The sequence below is a fragment of the Polypterus senegalus genome, chromosome 18, assembly GCF_016835505.1.
Source record: "Polypterus senegalus isolate Bchr_013 chromosome 18, ASM1683550v1, whole genome shotgun sequence".
Classification (NCBI taxonomy): Eukaryota; Metazoa; Chordata; class Cladistia; order Polypteriformes; family Polypteridae; genus Polypterus; species Polypterus senegalus.
In genome coordinates this window covers 11,019,914-11,045,046 of record NC_053171.1, presented here as the reverse complement: position 1 = coordinate 11,045,046, position 25,133 = coordinate 11,019,914, and the positions used below count along the sequence as shown (strand labels likewise).

At 40.6% G+C, this 25,133-nt stretch overlaps 1 protein-coding gene across 1 annotated transcript; it reads left to right on the top strand.

Annotated features, from left to right (window-relative positions):
* The first annotated feature begins 2,381 nt into the window (after positions 1-2,381).
* Positions 2,382-21,736, top strand: fam83e (family with sequence similarity 83 member E). Its single transcript, XM_039741573.1, has 8 exons — positions 2,382-2,664; positions 3,735-4,207; positions 4,743-4,913; positions 5,879-6,000; positions 8,335-8,736; positions 8,901-9,021; positions 15,377-15,670; positions 21,065-21,736. The coding sequence occupies exons 2-8, from the start codon at positions 3,752-3,754 to the stop codon at positions 21,272-21,274; spliced, it is 1,776 nt and encodes a 591-aa protein (XP_039597507.1). The 5' UTR covers positions 2,382-2,664; positions 3,735-3,751; the 3' UTR covers positions 21,275-21,736.
* The last annotated feature ends 3,397 nt before the right edge of the window (positions 21,737-25,133 follow it).

Here is a 25,133-nt window from a genome sequence, read left to right as displayed (position 1 = left end):
GAGACAGGAGATGATTAGGGGTCCAGAATGACCAGGCTGTGGTGGGCAATTTATCCAAGACATTGGGTTACAGCCTACTCTTTATGAAGGATGTCCAGGGATCTTTAATGACCACAGACAGTCATCCAAAGGAAGGCACTATTTTTACAGTACGGTGTCCCCATCACTGCACTGGGGCATTGGGTTCCACACACGGACCACTGGGCAAGTGCCCTCTTGCAGCAGCAACCCAAGCTTTTCCTAGATGCTTAGCTTCAGGTGGATGACCTCTTATGAAGTGCATGTGGTACGGCAGCTTGTGATAAAATATACTACAACTAAAAGAAAGAAAGCAAATTCTAAATGAAAGTGAATAAAGTGCTACACAGCATATGGACCTTTGCTAAAATTTTAAAAGACTTTATAATACTGTTCATTATATAGAGCACAATATGATAAAACTGAAAGAAAGAAAGAAAATTCTCTGTGATAATGTTAAAGGTGCTATATTACATATGAAACAATCATAGCAAAGAATGAAAAGGATTTTTAAAAAAGACCTTTTAATATACTGTTTGTTATGTGAGGCACTGTATAATACAACAGAAAGAAAGAAAGAAAGAATATGATGTTCTTAAAGGTGTTACATTGCATATGAAACAATAACAGCAAAGAATGAAAGGAATGTTTTACAAGACTTCTTAACACTGTTCACTATATAAGGCACTGCATACTACAACTAACAAAAAGAAAGAAACTTTCATATGTAATGTGTAAACTGATCATAGAGCAAACAAAAAAAGTTTTCAGTTCTATTTTTTAATATCATCCTCATTAGGCAAAGTTATCACTGAATGTTTTTTCTTACACAAGCTTTGTTATTTATATACCAGTAACGGCGCACTGCATGGTAACGTGCAGTGAATACACTTGACGTGAGTATTCCTGGTTTTCCTCCTCTTTCTCTGTACGTTTAGCATTCGTTTGCCCAGAGGTTGATGTGCATGCAGCTTCCTGATCAGCTCTTCTTTTCTCCACCCTAGCGGCCCGCTTCTTCTCTTCTTCCTTTGGCATCTTTTCGCGTTAAAACTGATTAAGTCAGTGTTTGTGTTGCAATTACTTAGTACGTGTTCTTTCATTTTTTACTTAAGCTGGCACTTAAGTCTTCAATCTGCCTCAAGAATGATTTAAGATATGAAGAGGTAGGGGAAGTGACGACAAAGGCGGCAGGGAATGAGAACGGCGCCCATACGCATGCGCCACACAGCCATCCTGCTGCGTGCTGCTGAGAGTTAACTTAAAATAAAATAAAAATAAAAAGAGGAATAACCTTGGAGCTCAATCATCACCCGGATAGTAGATGTCACGTAGTATATGTGTACCAAATTTCATGTCAATAGTTCATATGGTTTGTGAGCTACAGGTGATTTAAAATCCTGGACAGCCGCGGTAGCACATTATATAAGATGATATTTCTTAGTAAATACTACTCTCCCAATATGTTATGAAGATAAAATTTTAAAATGTTAGGCATAGAAGAGACATTGTTTGTCTTTGTGCCTCGAGGCTGTAAGGATTTCGGTTAACCCCACTGTTTGTGCCTCATTGAGTAGATAGATAAGTATAAAACACTATAGGTAGGTTGATACTGCATGAAAGGCACTATACAGCAGACAGACAGATAGATATGTCATGTATTGTATAATACATTAAACGCTCTGTAAAACAGATTAATATGAAAAGGCACTTTTTGATATTTGTGGTTTCATTATACGAATGAACTAAAGAAAAGAGATTGTTCTGTAAACGTTGCATCTGCCAGAAGAAGGGGCCTGAGTTGCCTCAAAAGCTTGCATATTGTAATCTTTCTAGTTAGCCAATAAACGGTGTCACTTTGCTTGACTTCTCACTACATCCATAATGGCTAACACGGTATGACACCCTAGTACCTCTGTTAAACCTCACAAACTTTTCAAGAAAAATAAAAAAATAAAAAACAATTGGCGCTATTCCAGGTAACATGTTAACCATCCATCCATACATACGCTTTACGTAATCAGCCATCTAGCACCATCATTCTTGTGTGTCAATTATAGTGACGCATCAAGAATAGCCAAGACCCCTTCCCCGATCCTATCGCCCACCGCTACACCCGGTTTCACTCCGGTTATTCCACCAAAATCAGCGCCCAGCCGGCGCTCCACTTCCTGGTTCACTTAAAGTTCTCCATCCTCTCTCTCTCTCTCTCTCTCTGTCCCTGTCTTCTCACAGCACGTAGCGCTGACAGGTAAGTCCCCATCGTCGAGTGACACACAGGTGGATGAGTCTGTAGAGGGCCGGGGGTGGGAGTTAGAGAGAGAGAGAGAGAGAGAGAGAGAGAGAGAACGGGCCAGCTGCGCCTTTTCACTTGCTTGCCTCTTACAGGAGGTGCTCTTTGCCGGTGGTTTCATTGCTTGTCCAGTCGCGCTTGTCTGTCACTTGCTGGCGCGGAGAGTGGGACGCTACCGTTTCATTAATTATTAACTTCAGTTCTCCATTTCTTCAGCGCTACACCAGGAAACATCCACAGAGTGAGAGCGAGGAGGTTAGTCTGACAGAGGCAGAAACGGAGAGCTCGTGGCGTCCGAGTCAGAAGACGACTCGCATTTAACGTGGGAAGGAAATCCGCCGGGCCGTCTGCATCAGGTATTTGACCGAAACTGGGACGTCAAAGCCGGAGAATTCACGAGTCTCGAGGAATGTGTGAAAAGACGGAATTTTCGCCTCAACACTAAACGCTTTTTGACATTCGCTTTTCGGAGCCGGTGCGCCGAAACGGGTTAGCATTCTACTGATGTTTAGCGGCGTCCATGAAGAAAACTTTGCAAATGTTGTACAATAATAATGCATTCAAGTTCAACTGATCCTGGCATCAGGGCAAATGTCAAGGGACCGCTTGGATTTAAGGGGCGTCATTGGGATGTACAAACGAGGGAACTTGGCGGTATAGCTGCTCCTTTTCACATTAACAGATAAACGAACTTACTGTAGACTGAAAAGAACAGGTGCCCAGCACATGGTGCCAGTTCTGTCTTATTTCTTGGATTTTATAAATAACACCTGACTGGTTATTTGGATGCCCTGTGTACAAATATGCCAACCTGGCCCTTCTCTTGCTCTAACTTTACCAAGAATCCCCTGTACATCTGGATAGACCCTGGCATGCTGCTTGTAACTTCCTCCAAGAAAATCTGCTGAAAAATATATGGATATGCCAACCCATTCCTATCTGATGACATCTCCTAAAAATTACTGTGAAAACTGAGTTCAGTTTGTGGTACAGGGCAGGCACAATCTGGATATTAAAATCTGGAGTTAAATTTGGTTTGATCTGAACAGAATGACCTGAAGAGACGGGCCAACTGCCAACTGCTTAGATTGCCATGGCTATGCCTCCAGTCCAATGTAAAGAGGGCATCCAGCACCTGTGAGATCCATAATGCAAAACTGCTATAAGAAGAGCAAAGTGCATGAATTATTACGTTTCTGGAAAATGTGGATACTGAAAATGCTGGTGGATTTAGATAAATATATACTTAGAGAATATCTTTTACCAAGTTGAAACTGAAATTAAAGATAGATAGATAGATAGATAGGATAAATAGATTGATAGATAGATAGGATATAGACTTTTTAAAAAACTCTGATCAATGTGAAAGGCGCTATATAAGGAAGGTTTTGAATTTGCTGTCACTCTTCCTTGTGATTTCCTCTAGAAAGACAGTTGGCCACAATGACAGATTCCCAGTTTGCCACGTTGGATGATGAGGTTCTCTTCCCTCAGGTGACGGATCAAAGCCCGGAGTTTTACTACTGTGAGTCCCAACGTCTCGCTCTTGAATCCCTGCTCAGTGCAGGTCCATCTGCCTTCTACACTCGCCTCAATCTGGAGCGGATCCAGTCATTCCTCTCCAGAAAGGAAATCTCCAAACTTCACAGCCTAGCCCAGGACTTCTCTGTTGCTGAATCTCCCCAGCTGAATGGCAGCCAGACTGACCAGCAAGGGGATCTGTCTGTGTGCTACTGGCCAAGCTCCTCCGATTTTCCCACTCCCAACCTGGACTTAGGCTGGCCGGAGGGTGGGCTTTGGAGGGGCGTGGCCCAGGCCCGTGTGCTTACCCATCCACCCACTGACAAGGACCAGCCAATCAGGGAGTTTCTGCGAAGGCTGATCCAGGGTGCCTTGAAGGTATGGTCGACTGTTTCGATAAGTGTCACAGGTTTACCTTACGCTTGACTGCCCTCCTTTGTTCCACTCCTTCTGTTTTTTCTTTCATCTTATCTCTTCTCCTTTTCATTTCAATAAACCCTCAATGAAAAGCCTGCCAACACCTGTGTGTGGAGAATGCAAAGTATGCAAAGCACTTTCGAAATACATTCCCAGAAATATCTCCTTTCATAACACAGATATAAATCAGCAAATTAGTAAATCCTGGTTTGTTCAGTGCCTAGATAGTCATTCACCACCACCCAGTTTATTCTAGGTGGGATTGTGGGGTGGGAGATTAGTGGGGGTGGTTGGCAATGATGGGCCTAATTTACAATTTAGTCAGATTTTAGGGTATTGCATTCCCACTCAGCTGTACCACCAGAAACCTTAAAACTGCAGGCATGAATCCCACCGCTGCCTCCATGAACAAGCCACTTTCAGGTAAGAGTAGATAACAATTGGTGAAAGAAATGGCTTTGCACGTACATCTCCCCTTTTCCTCTTTTTTTTCCAGCTGGTGGCAATAGTGATGGACAAACTGACCGACAGGGATATTTTCAGAGACCTGTTAAACACTTCTCGACGTGGCATTCCTGTCTATATCCTTCTCAGCCAGCAGGAGGAAGTAGAAAGCTTTCTGGAAATGGCCGAGACTGTGATTGGAGTCCGGCTGAGTGGAAACGAGGTGAGCATTGGTGCTGGTGTGGCGAGGGCATGTGTGGAATGTGCAACCTGTGCACGCAAGAAAGGGAAAGTGATACAGGTGTCAGCAAAGACGGCAGGACTTTGACAGCCTGGCAGACAATAGGCTGGCTGGTACAGCCGGATCTGGGTTGTATTTCTACATTCCTCTCTTTGAGGGGATTATTCCAAGAACTGGCTACCTGTTTTGTGTTATGTGTGGATCGCTTTCCTCTTGAGAAAGGCGTGTCACTTGGGGTTGCCACATAGCAGGTCACAGGTGTCAAGTGAGGAGCCTAGGCAAAAAAAGTTCTGTGGTTTAAAGTCAGCCTTAAAGCTAATCTAGTAGGCTACGGTGTGCCATGCTGTGGGACAGAAGCTTCAAAAGCAAGCAGTTGCGGAGTTCAGGTCATTTCATTGTGACACTGAGTGCCACATCACCCCACCGTCAAGTAGAGACACTTAGGCCTGTCGCAGGTATCACTTACGGGGACAGTGGTGTCACACAAACAGACAGTGGGGTGACGTGCCCTGTGCCAATCCACCCGGCACTACCATTACTTCTGATTAGACACAGCAAGTAAAAGTAGTGAGCTAGGTCTGGGAGTCTGCCAATCATCCGGGCTTGGATATCAAGGGAAATGGACCCTGGTGTAAGAAGAGACCATTGGAGCAGGTGCACAAAATTGCACAAGTGCAACAAGAGTGAAAGCAGGAGAAAAAGTGAAAGGAGAGAGGGAGAGAGAGCGAGAGAGAGAGAGAGAGACATGAGAGATGACAAATCCTAAAACACTACAGTGATGGGGATGTCCAGTGGGACCTCAGAAGTCTGTGGGCGAGCAGCTTTGGGTCATTAAAGGCAGACGAGGAGCGCCTAGTGACCCACTCAGAGACCCTGCAACTGTTAATTAGTCTGTTTTATAATGGGACATGATGGCGCAGAAACTGAGTCTCATCTTTACTCCACAGAACATGAGAGTGCGCACCGTTTCAGGCTGCACGTTTCTGTCCAGAGATGGAAGGACGGTGACTGGGAAACTCAAAGAGAAGTTCATTCTGATAGATGACACAGTCATCACGGGCAGCTGCAGGTCTGATGGAATTAAACTATCTATGCTTTATATAGTGGCTCTTTATCTCTCATATAGTGCCTTTCCTGTCCATCAAATACTGCCTTTTATATCAATTTAATTTATAATATACTGCTTTTCATATCTATGCTACAACACTATTCTGTGTTATAGTGTCTTTACCTGTTATAATGACTTTCTACTATTCTGTCCTTTACATAGCCATCTACCCATTATATAGTGTCTTTCATATCTACTGCCTTTTTCCATATGCCAGTAAGTTATAAATCCTTTCATATATATCTCTTTTATAGTGCCTTTTACACATTTTCATAGTGGCTTCTGCTACCTGTCTATATCTGTTATGTAGTGCATCATACAGTGGTGTGCAAAAGTATTGAGTCTCTTTGAAATAAATTGCTTAATTTCTTTCCTTAAACACAAATAAAATGTGAAGTGAGGGAGCCAAAAGAAGACCAACTAAGTCAGGTCCTCGAATTCCAACCAATTTCACTCCAACCAGTTGTCTAAACCGGCACCGAGTCTCGTTGTTAATTAAACCCATTCTTTAATTCCATGGCTTGTTGCTGCTCTCATTGTGCAATAGCAGACATTTCTGAAATTGTTGATTTTTTCTTTACTTTTCTAAGAGCAGCACTGGTAAAATGTTTTGGGGACCTGAGCAAATCAACATTCCTGAGACCTCCACCCATTTTGTTTTCAGATATTGTATGATGGTCACAGTTTGCTGGTCCTGTTTGGGAGCTAATTAAGGAAAAAAAAAACAATTAAGGGGTCTGAGTCTAAAAGAGCAAGTCAACTGAAATGAATTCAAAAGAAGTTAATTAGTAGCAAAAACAGGTCACTAATTAAGAAAACGGTTAGAATGAAAACCTGCAGCCACTGCGGTCCACCAGGACTGGAGTTGGGGACCCCTGTCTTAACTGGTCTTTCTCATGCTTTGTAGCAAATGCCATGCCTGCTTTCATTTGAACCCTCTGAAGGAATGGCTTCTTTCTTGCTTCCCTCCGTAGAGACCTGTTTTATGGTGAGCTCTTGTAACTGTGGACCCATGTACCTTCACTCCAGTTTTAGCCACAGAGCACTGCAGACTTCTGAGTGTGACGGTGGGATTGTTTTGTGGCCTCTCTCACCAGTTGACGTCTCGCTCTGATATTTACTTCTGATGGATGGCCTGTTCTACTGAGAAGTCGGGGTGCTGTGATGAACCTTTCACATTCTGATGATGGGTCCAACAGTGCGCAACGGGCCATTCAAACTCTTGATAGTTTTGTAGCCACTTCCTGCCTTGTGAGTTTCATTGACTTTGTTTCTCACGTCAGTAGAATGCTCCTTTGTCTTCATTTTTGCAGATGATGGACCTCACAAAGGGTGCTTTTTATATCCAGAGAGACAGAAAGGACTCACAAGTAGGACCTTATTATGTTTGATTATGACAGTCAAATGACTGTCACCTTTGTGTCGTTTGTGATTCATTCGTCGTTTGTGTAAACCTGGAGCTCCCAAAGCACAGAGATTGGAATATTTATGCAAACGGGAACTTTGAAGTTTGTCTTCTTCAGTTAAATATCTACAGAAAATGGTTTATTTGGAATTTGGAAATGTACTGTTACAGCATAAGAGTTCACATTAAAAAAACAGAATGTATAAATATGGGGATAAAAAAATATCCTGCATAAAAATTCAATGACTTTCAAGGGGATCGAATATTTCTGCATGCCACTGTATATCTAGCTATATATTATATACTGCATTTTCTCTCTTTCTCTTATATAATGCCCTTCACACAGACTTGTCTTTTTTATAGTGCTTTTTAATGTCTTTTCAGAATGACTTTTCATATCTAAAATATACTGCCTTTTATATCCATCTATATATTTTATAGTGCCTTGTATCATATCTGTTTTTTACTGCCCTCTATGCATAGTTTAAAGTGACGTATCTATTTGTTTTTTTTTTATTGATTTTATTGAAATCACACAAGCATTCCATATAAATATATCAAACAAATCAACCCCTGCCCCGTCTTTTCTATTTGTTATATAGTGCCTTTCATATCTGTCTGTTATAGATATCTATTTCACAGTGCGTTTTTATATCTTTTTACAGCACTTTTTGCTATTTTCTTAGAATTGACAGCTCTTTATATCCCTCTATATATCATTTATGGTGGCTTTAACTATCTATCTTTTATATTGTGCCTTTCATATCTATCTGTTATGCAGCAACCTTTCTGTCTATATATGTTATATAGTGCATTTTCCTCTCTCTCTCTCCTCCTGCTATTTTCTCACTTCCTCACACTCTATCTCTCCTCTACCCTCTTTGTTGTAGCCTCACTTGGTCTGATGCCCATCTTCACCGTCAGCTGGTGACCGTCCTTAACGGTCAAGTGGTGGACGCCTTTGACAAAGAGTTCCGGACGCTGTACGCCTGCTCGCTCCCCATCCCACAGTCCGATCGCCCTGCGCAGGTGGAGCACGAGCTCCTGGCTCTACCTCAGACTAGTGACTCTGCAATCTACTCCAATTCCTCTGGACTCTCCTTCACAGCTCATTCTCCACCAAAGTTCGACACCCCCGGCTCGCCAACCCCACCACTGAATCTGCATCCTCAACTCGGCACTCCTAGAATTGGAGTCTTTCCACCTACCACTCCGGCAAATGAGATGGCTGCACCAGCTCCACCCTTGTATGATGGGCACAGAAATCTGCCGGAGGATTTGCCAATCTACAGGTAGGTGCAGTGCTAGGATGGTGTAGTGCGATTTTCCTTTCCCTCTCTTTCTAGGCAGTCATGTGTCCCTGTCTTCCAGTTTTTAAATGAGCTTCACTTTTCCTCTTCCTTTCATTTTGTTTCTTTGATTCCAATTTAACTTGTGTTGCTGCTCATACTTGCAGGAGAGAAGGTGGCCAGTATGCCAAGAATGCCATCCATAGAGATCTGGCACCCCGAGAGCGAATAAGCATGCCGTTTGTGGGTGACACAAGACCGCATTTCCGAATTGACCAGCCTCCAAAGGTAAGCTGAAATCCACTCCCCTTTAGCCCACCAGACATGCAGATCTGAACTTCACTGGACAGGCGACAATAAAATTGAGCTTGAAATTGCTGTCCGTGACCAGTGACACTGACCTCAAGTGTGTCCCTGGTGTCACCTGGTGTTTATTTTAGAAGTCAATATTATGAGACACGGCACACAGATAGTCCTTAAGATCACGCCCTGCATATGTAGGAAGAATTGCAGCAAGACATCTTGATAGTTGAGCGTATTTACACTTGCTGGCTGCCTGACTGCTGGTAATTCCGCTTTGTATACGACGCGTTATGCCAACCCTCGACTGAGTTATTTGTTCGCGGCATGCCATCAGCAATTATAACAGTTATAACCTAGCACATAATGTGTACATAATGCGCACGTGCGCGTCCCACTCTCTTGGCCTCTCTCGCGATTTTGTCGGCTTGCATTTGTCGAAAACCAGCTAGCGAGTTTGTCGGCGTGAGTTTGTCCATCGCGGTTTTGTTGGCGCTCATATGTCTATCATGCTTTTGTCTGTGAACCGTTCTATCATATCCTCCTCCATGAGAAAAACCAGGTGACCCTGTGAAATAATAAAAACGAAAGATTGACTACTATTTACAAGGCGTTTCTTTATTTTTGATGGAAGAAAAAAAGTGTGACGCATCTGCACAGATAAATGGGAAACAAAAAATACGTTCCTAGCCATGCTTGCAGCTGTGACTTTAAACTACGGAATGCGCTAGTCTGTAATAAGTATATAAGTTTAATATGTTACTGTGCTCTGTACAAAAAAATATTTTATAAATCCACTCACATGCACAACTAACACAAGACCAGATTTAGCACACAGGGGCACATCATTTAGAACTGCTAGGCAAGCATTAGAAGACAAGAAAGGGACAAGTACAAAAATGGGCATTGTACGATTTCAGCATGACATTGGATCTTCTTTTCCTTCCTCTTACTTAAGTGGGGGCCTGCACATCGAGAAAGGGTATAAAACCTTGGAACATTGCCCGGCACACCTTTGAAGCCGGTGGACTGATGGGAGATAACGTCACCCGATTCTGAAAATCCTTCCAATGCAGTGGCGAAAATGGCAGACTCTACACAAGGTCTTGTCATGGCTTCCTCGTCTGTTATACCGTGTAAACCGTCATTAAAGAAAGTTAAGTTATTTCAACCTATGGAAGGGGTATCGCCTTTTTATATTATATCTACTGTATAATGTTTTGGGTTATGTATCACACTGCAATTACAAAAGAACTTATTCCAACAAGGGAGCCAGGCCCCCTGCTGGATTCACAGTCCCACCCTAACACTTGATGGCACGGCCAATGTGTGTCCCAAGGTTAGAACTCTGTGAGCACAATGATCTATATTTTATTTACTTATTGCTAGTTGATGGTTATTTATTGTATTAATTTTTGTGGTATTTGCTCCGTCTACATCTTTTGTTGTTTGAGGATGATGGGGCAGGGGTTAGCACTGCTGCCTCATGGTACAGATCACATTTTTGGCTACAATAATCGCTCCAGTATGGTTGGCAGAGGCTTCCTTATTCCTCAGGGACACTTAAAACACCACTGCACCATTATAATGCACTCAAAAGTAGTTCAACTTCTTTTTCCCCATTGACTTCATTTTGATGAGTTGGGCTGATTCCTGAACATTTACGTGATTTCACCAAACTCAAAGTGACGCAAACTCTGTGGGATTCACTCATCACTAAATTTGACATATATATTAATTCCATAGAATTCAAGCTGAAATGTTTATTTTCCTCAGTCTTCTTAATAAATAGCTGCACCGTTCGCATTTTTAACTTTCTCGTAAACGAAGTGTAGGAAAAGAATTGCAATCATCCAAGGATTCGATGTTGAGATTTTGATGAATTTTGCCGTTTTAGACCTCCCCGAGTCCGAAAATACTAATATATATTTTTGGAATTGTGTCTGTCTATGTGTGTGTAAACACGATAACTTGAGTTCGATTTCACTTTGGTCAACCAAATTTTGCATACAAGTATTTGGTATAAAATGTAGATTTCTATCAACTTTTGGGATATTTCAACTAACCGGAAGGGGTACTTTACCTTTTATTCATGCAGCTGCAGAGTCTGATTTATTCAACTTTACTTTTATAATTGTTCAGGATATTATTCATTTGGTTTAATTTGTTGATGATGGTTCTTTAATGTTTATAATATAAAAATATAATCATTGTTTTGTGATTTAATCTTCAAATATCCAGTGCCATATCTGTGTACACGAGAAAGTCAAGGGGAGACCACTGCTGATTTTTTGTAAATATATTCTGTGTTTTCATTAAAGTTCAAGCTATTATCCAATATGGTTCCCAAGCATTTAAAGCTGCAAAACTCTCTCAGCTACTTCATTGAGTACGAGTGGTTGGACTGGTTCAGAATTCTTCCTAGAAATCAATGAACAGCTCTTTTGTCTTCCTCACATTTAGTTGTCAGTTCTGCTCCCGGCACCACTTCTACATCCTCCTGGCCATTTCCTCAAAATGTGCCACATTGTTAGAGGTGTTTATCAGTGCTGTATCATCTGCAAACTGCTAAACAATTGCTGTCAGATCCTCTCAGTCTATCAGTATAGATAAAGAAGAGTACAGGGACAACCACGGTGCCTTGTGAAGCTCCTATCGATGAATGATGGACTGTAGAAATAGAATTACCAACCTTAATACACTGCTCCCTGTTATGCAGAAAGTCCATAATCCATAGGGTGAGATAGGGGTTTACTTCAAAGGATAGCAGGCTTCATGCACTTAAGGACTGAGGTAAAGTTAATAAACAGTATTCTCACAAAGGAGTGCGATTTCTCTAAATGTATATAATTGGTATGAAGAACAGTCATAACTGCACCCTCCACTAAACGGTTCGGTCTGTACGCAAACTGCAATGTGTTCATAGAGGAGCCGCCCTCTAAAGCAGTGGTAGGCAGCGCCAGTCCTGGAGGGCCGCAGTGGCTTCTGGTTTTTGTTCCAACATGGTTTCTTAACAAGAAGCCAATTATTGCTAATGAAGCACTTATTGCTCAAGTGACATTTTTCCACTTCATTTTAGTGGTCTCTCTTGTTAAGGTTCACTACGCTTATTTGCTTCTTTCAGCCTTACAACAGCTGCATTCAGTGTTTTAAATGACTTCTTATTAGCAATAAGATTCAAATGACAAAGTAGCCAGCAGTTCTCCATCTGACTTGTTTCCATTTACAACTGTGTGGATTTATTATGCACCATCTGGTTTAACTCTATTAGGGCGGATGTCGATGTCTGTCGACAATGGGATTGAGAGTGATAATGAGCTGTAAACATTGAGAAAACACATTGTTACTTTAGAGGTAGACCCTCTTTGCTAGGAGGAATGTTCGACTCATTAACTTGACGTTGAATCCCTGCATGTGTATGAGTACCATAGAGTAAACAACATCTGGAAAGGCATCGACATCTGGCGATAGAGCGAAGCAAAAGCGCAAAGCAAAATACTCGGTGGATGACCAGATGCATCTAACTCTGACTTGTCAGACTTCAAATTTGGTGCAAGTGATGTGGAAATTGAGAGCTAAAACGAAAGCGAGGTACCGGCATCAGCTGATCAGTCATCCAGCCGCCATCCCTGCACAGCCGCTAATGCTACTGCAGTCAGAGATGGCTAACACGTGGCGACACAGTACTGCACACAGTAACAGACATTTTATGTTGGTTTATGTGAGAAACTATTGCTTTGTGTACTTTTCAGAAAACTGAGTTTTTGGGGGAAATATTCAGCCCTGAGAGAATATATCAGCCCTAAAAGAGTTAATAAAACACTTAAAGAGAAATATGTGAAGAGACTGAAAATTATCTGTTTTAGGCTTCAAATCATTTGGATGATTTCCTGGGAAAGGAACAAAATCTACGATGTAATAACGTTACACTGAAGATTAACAAGGTCTGAGATTAGCAAGGATTGGTTTCTAATTAAGCAAATGGATTGAAACAAAAACCTGTAGCCACTGATACCCTCCAGGACTGATGTTGCCTACTCCTGCTCTGAAGTAGGGTCAGCAGGTAATCCAGTAATACCAGAAATAGCAAAATGGGTAGAACAGGTTTCAAAATAAACAAAAGACAGAAAAGGCTCCAGAAGATCTGAGCTTCAGAAGCAGGCCACATCCCAGGCAGCCTGGCCCCAAAATCAAAAGGCAGGCTTTTTGGCTTGCATAGACCCAAAATAGCACTCAGGCTTCAGGGAGAAGATGACCAGAAAAACATCTTGCCTTTCAGACAAAAATGAAACAATGTTTCTTTAACTTAAAGAATTTATTAAATAGAAAAAAGGAAAATCATAAAACAGGCAATGCAGGGAAAAGGAAAACACAAAATCATCAGAAAAGGTTTGCCTTAATAGGTGAACCAATTTAAAGAAATACATTATGAAAACCTACAGCAGAATCCAAAAAAATCCAAAGAAAATCAGAAAGGAGTGCCAATATTTATCAAGTGTCCTTGAGTAGGCAACTGGTCCTTACTGGCTCAAAAATCTTAAGAGTGAAACAAATCTGGTCCTACTCTTAAGTGTAAAAACAATTTCTCAGTTTTCCTAGCTTGGGAAACTACTCCTAAGTTCACTAGGACAAGCTCTCTTAACTCACTAGGAGCTGGTAGAATTTAAATCCAGCTTTGTAATAGCAATGATTTGGGCATGTCATAACCAACCATTTCTCAAATTGTGCACCAAAGTCTGAAATGCCCTTACAACACTTGATGTAATAAGCACATTCATACGTTTCCCCACCATTACATGTGAGATAATGTTAAAGCAAGCTTCATTCATGGAGGTCTCTGTTCCTCCTGCAGATGTTGGTGTGATTGACAGCACACACACATAAAGATCTTTGGGCAAAGTATGGATGAGTGCACATACATGAGTCACAAGTGATACCACAGTATCAACTTATGGATAATTATTCTTGATGTTATTGTGAAGTGGCCCAGTTTAACACATGACATCTTGAGCAGTGGTTCCCAAACTCGATCCTGGAGACCCACTGTGGCTGCAGGTTTTTGTTTCAACCAGATACACAATTGGTGATAATAATCAATAACAACTGATCTCATTTAATTAGCTGGTCTTTTTTACTCTTTTCTCTTACTCTGCATTCAGAAAAACACAGCAGTATGGTTTTTACATTTATAGGACATTTAGAAATATTTCTATTTTTTTCTAAAGCTATAAATGCTCAACTCTCTTTTGTTGCTTTCCTATTATTTTTCCCTTTTCCTGTGTAGTTTGCTCCCTTCTTTTATCCCTAATAGTGATAATTAAAACCCAGCAAAGCAGACACTCGGGATGATGAAAGCAGCAACGACTTCAGTGTCAAACTCACCAATTAGTAATAAATTTTAAAAAAAATTTTTTGAATTTATATAGCGCTTTTCTCACTACTCAAAGCGTTGAGCAATTGCAGGTTAAGGGCCTTGCTCAAGGTCCCAACAGAGCGGAGTCCCTTTTTGGCATTTACGGGATTCAAACCGGCAACCTTCCAGTGCTTATCTCTAGCCTCAGAGCCACCACTCTGCCCTAATAGTGAATTATCAATTAGTAAAATAATCAATTAAATAACCAGAACACCTGGAAAAGCAGAATGAAAATTAGGTTGAAAATACTGTTAACGACTTAAAAAAAACGTACATATTCACCATATAACTGCTTATTACAATTTAATAAAAACTGACCAAACTTAGTAATTTCTACATTGACTCCAAAACTCAGAAACTGGGAAATAATGACTCACTTAATTAGACTAAGAGTCCAATGAAAAACGGAAGATGGTTGGAACAAAAACCTGCGGCCACAGTGGTTCCCCAGGACTGAGTTTCGGAACTACTGGTCTAGAGTACTCAATGATAATGGCATACATTTTTTACTGGAATATAATCATGCCCCCCTGGATGATGTCTTCTTGGAAATAATGGATGACCTCGGAAGAGATGGCTGATGACTCATTTTTCAATCCCAACAGCCAGTGCTCAGCTTTCTTACTTTGAATATTATTATTATCATCATCATCATCATTGTCGTCAATATGGTGAAGGTTTAGCATAAGTATCAGAAAACTACAAATGGTCATCATGATTTCTGAGGACCAGGGAGAGGGGGAAGAACAATCAATCAATAGACTCCCTCCTGCCTCTCAATGCTGTCCGCTTGTGTTCACACTTCACAAGTGCATATAATATGTATAAATTGGGTGTTGTTAACCTGTTGTGGAGTTTGGACGGCTCTGCAAATAATTATAAGTAATACACCATACCAGAGATCAATGATAACTTCCTTTCAACCTACAGATCAATGCCCATCCTCCTCTAGTGCTTTCAGTGCCCTGGAACCTTCGACATAGAGGAACAAGTGGGTCGAGTGCCTTGAGTGATATCCTGAAGGGGCTACGACCAAGGGTTCCCAGCACAAATGCTGCAGCTCTCCGGGGTCCCAAGACCACAGCAGGGGGCATCGGGGCCAGCCGAGGAGGCAGTCGCTCCCTCTGGGACCTCAGTCGGATGTCAGATTCAGATTCAAGCGATGAAGGGAAGAGCAAAGGACGGACACTCGCTGTTAACAGACTAGCACAAGGAGCAGATTCGGTAAGTCATGGTGTGTCATAATAAACTTGAGGTTCTAATACTCCTGTGAAGGGATGCTGACTTGACATGGGTGGGGGCACAGCAAGAACAACTGTGATAAAAGGAAAACAGAGCCAATTTAAAAAAAAAAAAGTGTTTACAACCCAAAAACAAAATCAGAGTTTAGTTTGCTAGTTATTTGCTGTAAGTGAAGACTAAATCTGTTAATCCTAATGCCATCTTGTGGCCTATGATATAAGCAAAACCTGACAAAAGTAACTGACATCCATTATTGTTTATTCCATATTCTACAGAGCAGACACTATGGAATAAGTGCAGAAATATACATACAGATCCATATATCTTTTACATATACACTCACTGCATGTGCTCTTAGGACCACCATACTAACACTCGACAGGGCCTCCGTTTGCTGAAAATACAGCCTTAATTCTTCACGGTATCAGATACACAAGATTTTGGAAACATTCCTTTGGGATTCTGCTCCATGTTGACATGATTGTGTCACAGTTTCTGAAGGTTACTAAGTTTGGTAGGTTTCATTGCCTTGTGGAATCTTAAATAGCACTGGGAACAGAGTCTACAGGTGTAATGCCAGGTGGTCCTGTTCCCTTAGACTCAATATATAGAGATCAGGCTGCATACATAATAGAACTTTGAAAAAAAGTCAAGAAAATAGTTTTCAAAAAATAAAACAGAAAGAAAGCATAAGCTACAAAATCTTTGCCCCTTCCGACTGTGACTTTCGGCATGCAGTCAAACAATTTGCCACTGAGAGCATCCTCCCCACCAAGTCTGAGGTCACAGTTCTCTTTTGGAAAGGAAAGAATTGCTTTCTCCAGGTGAGGGGGGACAATTACCCTTAATGGAGGAGCTTCAGTATCGTGGGATCTTGTTGAGGAGTGATGGGGAAAAAAAATAAGAATTTAAGATTGACCAGCAGATTGAAGCAGTAGCCGCTATAAAGCGGGAGGTAGGTCTAAAGACAAAATTCTCTGTTTACCGGTGGATCTACACCCCCTTCCTCACCTCTGGTTATGAGCTGTGATAAATAAATGACCAAAAGAATATGATCAAATGAGAATGAGACTACAACAAATGAGGTTTTTTCACAGGATTAACGCTCTGTAACAGTGTGAGAGGCTCAGTAATTCCGAAGAGCCTCAGAGCAGAGTTGCTGTTCCTCCAGATCGACAGGAGCAGGTTGGGGTGGTTTGAGCAGGTCATTAGAATTATCTCTCTTATCTAGCTTAGGATTGTCTGGAAATTCTTTAGGAGAGCTGAGGACAGGAAAGTCTGGGCTGACCTGCTTGGCCTCCTACCACCATGACCCTCACCAGGAAAAATGGTGTCAGAAAATGAGAGAGGAAAATGTAATTCAAAATAAATAACTAAAAAGAAACGGCAAAATGCCAGCTTTTTCCTAAGAAAACTGATAGAAAACCAAAATGACAAAATCCAATACATAAACCAGAAACCAACTGCAACATATCTGACCGCAACTGCCTGTAAAGGATAGTGAAGACAGCAGAGAACATTATTAGGGTTAGGGTGAGGGTTAGGGTTCACTATAGGACATATTTTACAAATGCAGTGTCCGCAGGACCCCTTACACCCCTCACATGGACTTTTCACACTTCTGCCATCCAAGAGAAGATGCAGCATTAGAGTTAGATCTGCCAGGCTGAGGAGAGTTTTTACCCCCAAGCTGTCAGACTCCTTAACACCATGCTGCCCCCTGGGATCTTCCACACGGCCTCAACCACCTCGAAAAACAGAACTTTTATACATGCCAGCCACTGTCCTGTAAAGACGAGTGTTCATGTAGAGAAGAACTCCTACTGACCTTTAAGGATTTTGACACTAATGATATCCTTCTGCTCTGAAACATTCTGACCTGTCATTGTTTACACATGTCTTAAACAACTATTATCATACACTGATGATTTCTGTATTATCTATATTATTTATTATTTATTTATTACATATCTATTGACTATATCTATGTATCTAGACTGCAAATACCATACATTGCATCAATGTTCATATTGCTTACTACACGTCAATATTGCTGCTACTTCTTTGTCCTATCTTTGCACAATGTCTTGTCTTGTTTGTGTTTTAATTTTAAATTTTAATTCTATTTTTAATTTATTATTTGCACTTCATGTTGTTACACTGTGGACCCTGAGCTTCGCAATTCCGTCTATCTGTATGCTTGTATATGGCTGAGATGACAATAAAATTCGCTTAGACTTTGAAAAAGAACCTTCAAAAATCCAAACTGTCAGAAGACCTTTAGGCTAATTGTTGTCTGTGAGTGTTTGGACGACATCTAAAAGTTGGGGCAGGTGAACACGTCTGTAATATTGGCGTTTCACACCTAATTCATTCTGGTTCTTCTGCACAGTTCTTTCCCGAGTTCTTGTCTCCCTTATTTAGTAGTTTTTGAATGACAGCATTATATTTATTATGTTGGTATTTGGTTTACCGGCATACGCTGCCATTTATTTTCAGTTTGTCTTGGTAATGAGCTGAAGAAGCATGCCTGCAAAATCAGCAAGGTGATTTGAAGAAAATTCATTCAATTCACTTCTCTGTCCGAGATTACGAATAACATTTTAGATTCTTGCTGTGTTTTTGATACGTTTTCTTTGTACTTTAACACATTTTTTAACTCACTTTTTTGACTTTGATTTTATTTCATATCCATCATTTTTTGGAATCATCTTGGTAACGATCTCTCCCGGCCTCCCAACAACATCTTTTTACTCGTAATTCTCTTCTTTTTCTTGCTTTATTTTTATCTTAGCACAACAACGTCATGTATCAAAGTCCAGCGGTCATGTTGTAAGCAACAAGATTTTAGTGCTAACCACCACTTGCCTGCAGTCATGGGGAAAATATCAAAATTCCACTTACTACATCCAAAACACAGAACAAAATGGTACTACAGTTAAACCACAAAAACAGTGACAATCTTCATTAATAACTTCAGAATGCACAGAAAAATGAAAGATACAAAACTGAATCCTACTCACTCATAAATTCTTAAATCACGACATGTATACGTTCGTTCACATATGGTGTTGCGGTTTTGATCTTTCTGTGAAGCTGAAATAGAAAACAGAAAAGCCAAATATCAGAAACAGGCTTCGACGAGTATGCGGCTTAAAACGGAGAGTCAAAAAAGCAAGTTTAAAACCCTTCTAATAATCAATAAATGAACGTAAAGTAGAAAGGTTGAAATTTGCTTAAAGTTAAGTGTACAAGAAATATTTTCTTTCACAGGAAACCCTCATTATTTTAATCCAACAATCTATTTGAAAGGGAGGTGAACCCTAAGTTACTACGATGTCACTCACCACAAAGCACTCGCCTTTTTTTTTTGTTCTTTATTTTGCCTTATACAATTTCTTGTATTAGGAATTTGTTAGTTTTCGCATACCCCTTGGGGTCAGCCATTGTACAGCACCCCTGGAGCAATTACAGGTTAAGGGTCTTGCTCAAGGGCCCAGCAGAGTAGGATCTATTTTGGAAGTGACAGGGATTTGAACCGGCAACCTTCTGGATAACAGCGCAGATTTTAGTAATGTGGACTCAGACAGTATCAGCAAGAGAACCAATGTCACTGCCTGTTATAACTGAAAAAGTAAAGAAAATGTATTTTTTAATAGCAAATGATTACAAAAGATTACAATATAAGTCGCAATGAGATGCAGAAACAGTGTCATTAGTGTAGTATTTAGCCCCTTCTGTAATAGATTTTATTTCACGTGGTGGTTTCATTTTGACATTCTTATATACTTTTGTTTTTCTTTACCATCTTGTTGTAGTTGTTTATTTGGTGGCTGCACATCGTCACAATCCCATTCACATTGTCGTGAGAGCCTCTATTAGCAATGTCACCGGCACTTTCTGCATAAATAGGGCATCAACGGCAGCATTGGCATCCCTCTGTGGGTATTCAAACACAGCCAAAACGTCTTAGTGATAGCTTGTTTCCAAGTTGCTAGGTTTCTTATTTGTTATCGACTCTTGTTCCGTTTTTATTTTGACTTTTGTCTTTCCCTCTTGGTTTTGTTTGCTCTATTCCGTTATCTTCTTGGTTTTAACCTTTGACTCATTTTTTGACCATGTGTTACTGTTTAAGAATTCTGAGAAAACTCTTGAGAGGCTCATGTAGCAGAAGAACAAGAACAAAATGGCAAACTCAAAACAACACAGGGGGCAATTGATACTTAAATTCAGCTTGTTCTCGTGTCTTTACAGTAGCTTGTATTATTTTTTATAAAAGTAGGTCCATAACTCTCAAAGAGTTTTCAGGTATCTAGGGTCAAAATTTCTGTTGAGCTGAGGCTTTTTTTTTAAAGAATGGGCTGGGGTTCTACCTCCATAACATATAAAAACATTTTACAGTCCCTCCCTTTCAAAGATCCAAGAGTACAGTGGGAAATGAATCTCTCACTCAAAATCTCAGAAAAGAAGTAGAAGGTAGCAATGCACAGAATTCACTCGAGCTCCATATGCACAAAGCTTACAATTATTCAACTTAAAATCATCTAATCAAGCACATCTGTCTCGTTTAAAATTGTCCAAAATGTTTCCAGGGCAAGAGCAACCTGCAAATTTTACAATCAAGTTCCGGCCTCATTGAGTTTTTTTTTGGGCCAAAATCTTTAAATGCCTTTCAGACAGCCTTGGGGTCCCAATCCCTCCTAATCCACCAACAGCTGTTTCTGGGGTACTTCCAGATGGGCTTAAAGTGTAGGACGACAAAAAAACTGTAGTTGCCTTTACTACACTATTGGCACGTAGACTTATCTTGCTCAATGGGAAGAATCCTAACTCTTCTCTTTTAAGTCAGTGGACAACTGATTTTATATACTATTTGAAACTGGAAAAAATCAAATTCTCACTTAGAGGATCTGTGCAGAACTTTTTCAAAACCTGGCAGGATCTCATCAATAATATCTACATTATTTAAAATGAGGAAGTGGATCCACTCCCCTCTTTCTTATTCTATTTAATTTTATTAATTTATTAAATTTATCTAATTTACCATACTTACTTTAGACAGACAGACAGACAGACAGACAGACAGACAGACAGACAGACAGACAGACAGATAGATAGATAGATAGATAGATACTTTACTACTATTTACTATATTTTTACTAGTTTAAAGTTTTACTCTGCTGGCCTAGCTCTCTCTCTCTCATGGGTGAGGATTGATTTGTTTCAAACCTAGTTTTGTTAAACCGGACTTACTTTGTATGGAAGGTTATTTGATTTTAATACAATGCAAAAAAGAGTGGGCTGGGGTTCTAATATGACATTATGGCCTTGAATAATTCACCTATTGATGTTATCTCTCATCTCACCTTTTCTCAGCTACGTGGTGGACCTAAAGTGACCCCTGCAATGGCCTTGATCCAGCACAGAGAAGAGGAGACCCGAGGGGTCACTCCCAACTCTCTTTATCGGTCCTCTGCTTTTCTTCCACCCCGGCCGAGTGTGCTCTTGCAGACAGAGAAGATGGACAGGAGCACAGATGGACTAAAGTCGTGGGCATCTCCAAACTCAAAACCACCCCCATACTGAAAGGAACAGCACAAAGAGTCAATGAATAAATGACGCTGGACATTGATGTGTATCATTCACATCACACTTGTGCACCAGGATCCAACATCTGGACTATTCCTTTGCAGGAATGGTGGGAGAAATAGAGCTGTGTAAATGTAACCTCTAGGGACATGGAAAACTGTGAAACCTGAAGCTGGAACCCTCAAATCTGAAAACAATGACAAAGATGACCTCAATTTTAAATGAAGGTAAAGCTGTACAGTTGTCTCCGGGAATCAGCAGCATGAAGCGGAAGGTGGCGGAACTGCAGCCCAAAAGACTAATAAGCCACAAGTGAAATTTTACGTGTTTGTTTTGTAACATTCACTTACTGTATTTCTGAAGGTAATGCTTTCTTTGCCAAACAATTTTGGTGCTTTCTGTTGTTGTTTTTTTTTTCCACTCATTTGTTATTAAAATAAACACGAATCATTTGCTGCAGCTGCTTTATGTGGAAAGGTGTGCAGTCAGCTCAGGGCTTGGCTCCCTCATTTGAATGCTGGATTGTGATGGCTGTCAGGACCATTTTCATGTTTCCTGCTTTTTCTGATGACCACAGTACCAAATAAATATTTATGTATTTATATTTGACCTGGATACAAATATACACATAACTAAGTAACTGTCCATGCAGTGTATACACAATAGCTTAGGCATATATGATGTAGTTTAAAGTGCCTTCATAAAGTGTTCAGACCCCATCACTTTTTACACATTTTGTTATGTCGCAGCCTTGTGCTAAAATCATTTAAAATCATTTTCTCCCTCATCCTCAATACCCCAAAATAAAGCAAAGATAGGAGTTTAGATATTTTTAGAAATGTATTAAAAATAAAAAATAAAAAAACTGCAATATCACATTGACAATAATTACTCAGAGCCTCTTACTCTGCACTTAGCTGAAGCCCCTTTGGAGTCGTCTTGGGTTTGACAGAATGAGCTTCGCGCTCCTGCCTTTCTTCTTTGCAAATCCACTAAAGCTCTGTCAGGATGGAGACCATTGGTGTACAGCTATTTTCAGGTCTCTTCAGAAATAATTTGTTTGGATTCAAGTTTGGGCTCTGACTGGGCCACTTGAGTACATTCACAGTCATAGTTGTTCCTAAGCCCATCCTGTGATGTCTTTGCTTTGTGCTTCGGGTCATTCTCCTTTGGCCCACTCTGAGGTTCAAAGTGCTTCAGAGCAGATTTTCATTAAGGATATTTCCGTATGTTGCTCCCTTCAGCTTTCCCTCAACCCTGACTAGTCTCTCAGTCCCTCACACTGTCAGGCTTCACTCTTGGAATAGTATTGCACAGGTGATGAGCAGTCCCTGGTTTCCTCCAGCAGCGATGCGATGTTTTCATCAGATGAGAGAGTCTCGTTTCTTATAGTCTTGAGGTTCCTTCAGGTGCCTTTTAATGAACTCCAAGGTGGCTTTCATGTGTCTTTTACTGAGGAGAGGCTTCCGTCTGGCCACTCTCCCTTAACACCCAGTTCGGTTTAATGTTGCAGTGATGGGTTCTTGGTCACCTTTCTAACCGCCGCCCTTCTCTACCAATTGGTCAGTGAGGCTGGGCAGCCAGCTCTAGGAAGACTTGTGGTTATTCCCAGCATATTTCCACTTAAGAATTATGGAGGCCACTGTGCTCTTAGGAACCTTCAATGCTGCAGAAATGCTTTTGTAGCCTTCCATCTATACCTCAACACCATCCTGTCACTAAGCTCTGCAGACAGTTCCTTCAACCTCATGACCTGATTTTTGCTCACCTGTGGGACTTTCTATAGGCAGGTGTGTGCAGTCCCTAATCATGTCAATCAATTTAATTGACCACAGATATACTGAAAAAAAAGTATAGAAACATCTTAACAATGAGCAACTGAATGGGAAGCATCCGAGCTACATTTCAAATGTCATAGCAAGGGGTCTAAATACTTGCCTCAATGGAATATTTTCACTTTTTAAATAAATTTGTATAAAATGTCTGAAATCCTTTTTTCACTTTATCATTCTCAGGTACTGAGTGTTGCTTGATGAGGGGAAAATGGATTTGAATTTAAAAGATTTTAGCACAAGGCTGCAACACAGCAAAATGTGAAAAGGTAAAGGGAGTGCTGAAAGCAGTGCATGTACACTGGCATGTAAAAGTTGGCATCCCCTTCCTTAAAATGTCAGTAACTGAACAGTTAAGTGAGCAGAAGATGAACTGATCAACAAAAGGCATAACGTCAAAGACGACACATTTGTTTTCTGCATTTTATGCAAGATTAGTCTATTGTTTTTGCTTTGTACAACAGTACAGTAAAAAAAAAGGAAATAAGCACCATGCAAATGTTGGGGCACCACAACATATCTGAGGTCTCAGATGATTTTTCTCCGAGGTGTCAGACCTTCTTTAGTCCATTAGGGCTATGGCTCGTTCACAGTCATTGTTGAGAAACCCCCGGTGATGCAACCTGCAAAACTGTATAAATTCTCAGACTCCCCAAACCTTTCCCTAACAATCGGCAGCCATGGGCTCCTCTAAGCAGCTGCCTAGCACTCTGAAAAATAAAATAATTGATGCTCACAAAGCAGGGAGAAGGCTACAAGAAAACAGCAAAGCATTTTAAGGTTGCCGTTTCCTCAGTTCGTAATTTTATTAAAAAGTGTCAGTTAACAGAAATGGTGGAAGTCAAGTTGAGGTTTGGAAGACCAAGAAAACTTTCTCAAAGAATTGCTTGTTGGACTGCTAGAAAGGCAAATAAAAACTCCTGTTTGACTGCAAAAGACCTTCAGGAAGATTTAGCAGACTCTGGAGTGGTGGTCCTCTGTTCAACTGCGCAGCGATACCTGAACAAATATGACCTTCATGGTAGAGCCAGCAGAAGAAAACCTTTCCTGTGTCCTCGCCACAAAATACAGCGCCTGACGTTGCAAATCAACATCTAAACAATCCTGATGCATTTTGAAAGCAAGTGCTGTGAACTGAAGAATTGACAATAGAACTTTTTGGCCACAATGTGCAAAGGCATGTTTGAAGGAAAGAAAAAGGGTGTGGAATTCCAGGAATAGAACACGTCTCCATCTATTAAGTATGATGGTGGATTGATCAGGCTTTGGGCTTGTGTTGCAGCCCAGTGGCAAGGGGAGCATGTCATTGGTAGAGAGAAGAATGGATTCAAATTAATACCAGAAAATTCCAGAAGCAAACATCACACCATTTGTTAAAGTTGAAGGTAAAAAGATTGGGTCCTACAACAAGATAATGATCCGAAACACATCTCAAAATCTACAATGGAATACCTCAAGGGGCACAAGCTGGTGGTTTTACCGTGGCTCTCACAGTCCTCTGACATGAACATCATTGAAAGTCTGTGGATAGGTCTCAAAAGAACAGTGCATGCAAAACAGCCAAGAATCTTGTTGAATTAGAAGCCTTTTGCAAGGATGAATGGGCAAAAACACTCCAAGTAAGAAATGAAAGACTCTTAGCTGATTACAAAAAGCGTATACAAGCTGTGATACTTGCCAAAGGGGGTCTTACTAAGTACTGACCGTGTCGAGTGCGCAAACTTTTCATTTTTTTGGTATTTTGTACCTGTGAATGGTAGAAATAAAAATGTAATCATGCTTAAAATATTTAAAAAGTGCCAGATTCAACTTTATACCTTTTGTTGATCAGTTCATCTTCTGCTCACTCAACTATTCACAGTAACAGACATTATAAGCAAGGGTGCTCTAACTTTTGCATGCCGCTGTACTGTATATAAACAAACTCATAAATGAGAAAGCCTATATGCAATATACTGTATATAGAGCATAGCTTAAGGTGGGCACTTGTATACATAATGTAATATATACTGTATCGTAACCAG

Excerpts from the sequence above, each read along its gene's own strand:
- fam83e (XM_039741573.1), top strand. The coding sequence starts at position 3,752 with ATGACAGATTCCCAGTTTGCCACGTTGGATGATGAGGTTCTCTTCCCT. Across the intron at positions 8,737-8,900 it reads GAGGATTTGCCAATCTACAG|GAGAGAAGGTGGCCAGTATG; the intron begins GTAGGTGCAGTG and ends TCATACTTGCAG. Across the intron at positions 9,022-15,376 it reads GAATTGACCAGCCTCCAAAG|ATCAATGCCCATCCTCCTCT; the intron begins GTAAGCTGAAAT and ends TTCAACCTACAG.